At 50.7% G+C, this 2,556-nt stretch overlaps 1 protein-coding gene across 1 annotated transcript; it reads right to left on the minus strand.

The window, feature by feature from the left end:
- Window positions 1-307: 307 nt before the first annotated feature.
- Window positions 308-904, minus strand: LOC147998691 (double homeobox protein A-like). The gene is made up of 2 exons (XM_087598779.1): window positions 842-904; window positions 308-742 (listed from the first exon to the last, which is right to left on the minus strand). The coding sequence occupies exons 1-2, from the start codon at window positions 902-904 to the stop codon at window positions 308-310; spliced, it is 498 nt and encodes a 165-aa protein (XP_087454905.1).
- Between the last annotated feature and the right edge of the window lie 1,652 nt (window positions 905-2,556).

Below are 2,556 nucleotides of genomic sequence, written 5' to 3' on the forward strand. Positions count from 1 at the left end.
TGAGGATTCCTTGGAAACACAGTCCGTGGCAGCCAGTTGCAAGATGGTTTCCTGGACAACCCCGTGCTCCTTGCCACCAGGATTTCCATCCAGAACCACAGGGAATGGCCTGTCACCCTCCACTTGGTCTTCTTCCAGCAGTTCATCAAGGAGGAGTTCCAGAGTTCCTGGCACGTATGCTTGAGTGGCTGTCTGTGATTGGCCTCGTCCTTCGGGCAGTGCCACTTGGGGATGCTGGACTCTTCGTGGAAGTGGGGCTGGTCGCTGGAGCTCGAATTCTCCATGCCCACACCTCCTGCAGCAGCCATCAATAACAGGTTGTCCGGTGTGCCTCATCCTTGCCACTGAGACCTCCAGTTGCCACATCCTGCACTTGTGAAGCAGGCACATCTTGATATGGAGCGCGGGCTTGCCGCGCTCTTCTGTTCTGAAACCATATGTGGATCGTGTCCTCATTCAAACCTGTCCTTTGGCCCAGCTGCTCCCTGGTAGCAAAGCCTGGCAACGGGTTCCTCTCAAAGGCTTGCACTAGGATCCTGCGCTGTTGCAAGTTGAGTCGAGTGCGAGGCCTTTTGCTGTCCGAGGGCATGCTGCTACCTTGTGACTTGGAGCCAAACCCTTCCTCGAGCTCTTGGGAGGCTAGCGGAATGGAGCCTCTGCTGGACCGCTTTGGGCCGTGCCTCACCTCTCCAGTGCGACTTCTTTGGTTCTGAAGCCACACTCGGATGCGGGATGCAGGGAGCTGTTTTTGCCTGGCCAGTTACTGCCTGTCCCAGAAGCTCGGGTATTTGTTCTTGCTGAAAGCTGATAGCAGGGCCTTCTTTTGCCAGGCCTGCCAAACCGTCTTCCTGCGCCGGGATTCCAGCAGCACACAGCTGCTATCCACATTGCTTCCAGCTTCCATGCTCCTAAGGATTCGATGCCAGGAGTCCTCAAGCTGGAGAATATAGTCAGGACCGCTCCAGAGCAAGCGCAAGATTCAGCAAATGCCAGCCGTAGGGCTGGGACCCCTGCCCTTAAATACCTCTCTCTCTGCTCCCGGAGCTCCGCCCACTCGAAAGGAGCCGTGGGCTACAGTCGTCCTCCTTGAATCAAGGTCATGCCAGGAAGCTCTACACCTGCCAAGCCTCCCACCTGAGAACGGGAGACCCGGAACAATACCTCAAGAAACCTATCAGACTCAGCAAAGTCTCTCCCAAAGTCTCGCAGTCCCTTGCATGCCATTCTGGACACAGAACAAGGAAGCACAATAAATGTCCTAGGAATCAAGAATCCAGCAGACAGATCGTCCAAGGAGGGAGCACCATAGGTCCTTCCTGGCTTTGGGCAGAGTATCCAGGAAATCGTGGAGGTGGTAAGCCGGCTTCAGAAGAGGAAGGCAGAGTGGACTGTTCCTTAGGTGGTATCACTAGCCAAGTTGAATCCGTGCTGATCTCATCCCATCTGGATCCACACAGGTTGGAAAGAGAAGACACCCAACTGAGGATCCCAACCACATGTTCTGAGACCCAAGGACATCACTTCCAGGGGTCATGCAAGTCATGGCACTTCCTTCCTGCTTGTAGGGCTAGGTGGTAGTTGGGAGCAACAGAACAATATTGAACCGAGAGAAGAGAATAGCACATGCAGAAAGAAAGTCTTTTACACAGGCAAATAGGACGAAAACCACAATAGTTCATGTAGAGATACGGGAATGCGTATTCATGTATTTACTGTCAGACCAGTTGGGCCAGATTTTCAGGAATTCTCACAATTAACATGTTCCATGAAACACAGGCGCAAACACACACACACACACACACACACACACACACAAACAGACACACATATACACACAAATAACACAAATAGAAATAGCACACACACACAACAAAGCACACACACACGCACACACAAACACACACACATACACACACAGAGATAACACAAATACAAATAACACACACACAAAACAAGCACACACAGAGACACTCACACATGCACATGCAAACACACACAAATAACACAAATACAAATAACACACACATACACACACACACTCACACACACACACACACACACACACAAACACACACACACACACACGAGCATACACAAAAACCGGGCCAGCAAGTCTGACTTGTGAATGTGGAACAAAAGACCCAAAACCTGTGCTGAAAGACCTGTATAAGCCCTATGCTCCTTGAGGCTATGTGGCTGCATGCACCCAAGGACAACTGCCTACCTCTAGGCAATTGCAGTCTTCAGGAGGGTTTGGAGGGACCTCACATTAGGGAATGCAGGGCCGTGCTAGGCTTGAGAAACTCAAGAATAAAAGACGGATACCTGAGAGTGTGGGATACACCTCACTGTGGGAGGAGGAAGGTATTCGGCTCGTCTGATTGAATCAGTGTCAATCCTGGAATGAATTGTTCACGATACTTTGGTTGCACTCCATTTCCAGGATGATGTTCATTTACAGTTTTGTGGCCTTACACACACTCTTCTTTAGGTTGACATTTTCCCTGCTTGTTTGCTTTAGCAAACAGTGCCATGTCTGCATTGAACACTGATCAG

The sequence above is a fragment of the Rattus norvegicus genome, chromosome 20 (genome assembly GCF_021556685.1).
Source record: "Rattus norvegicus strain SHRSP/BbbUtx chromosome 20, alternate assembly SHRSP_T2T, whole genome shotgun sequence".
NCBI lineage: Eukaryota > Metazoa > Chordata > Mammalia > Rodentia > Muridae > Rattus > Rattus norvegicus.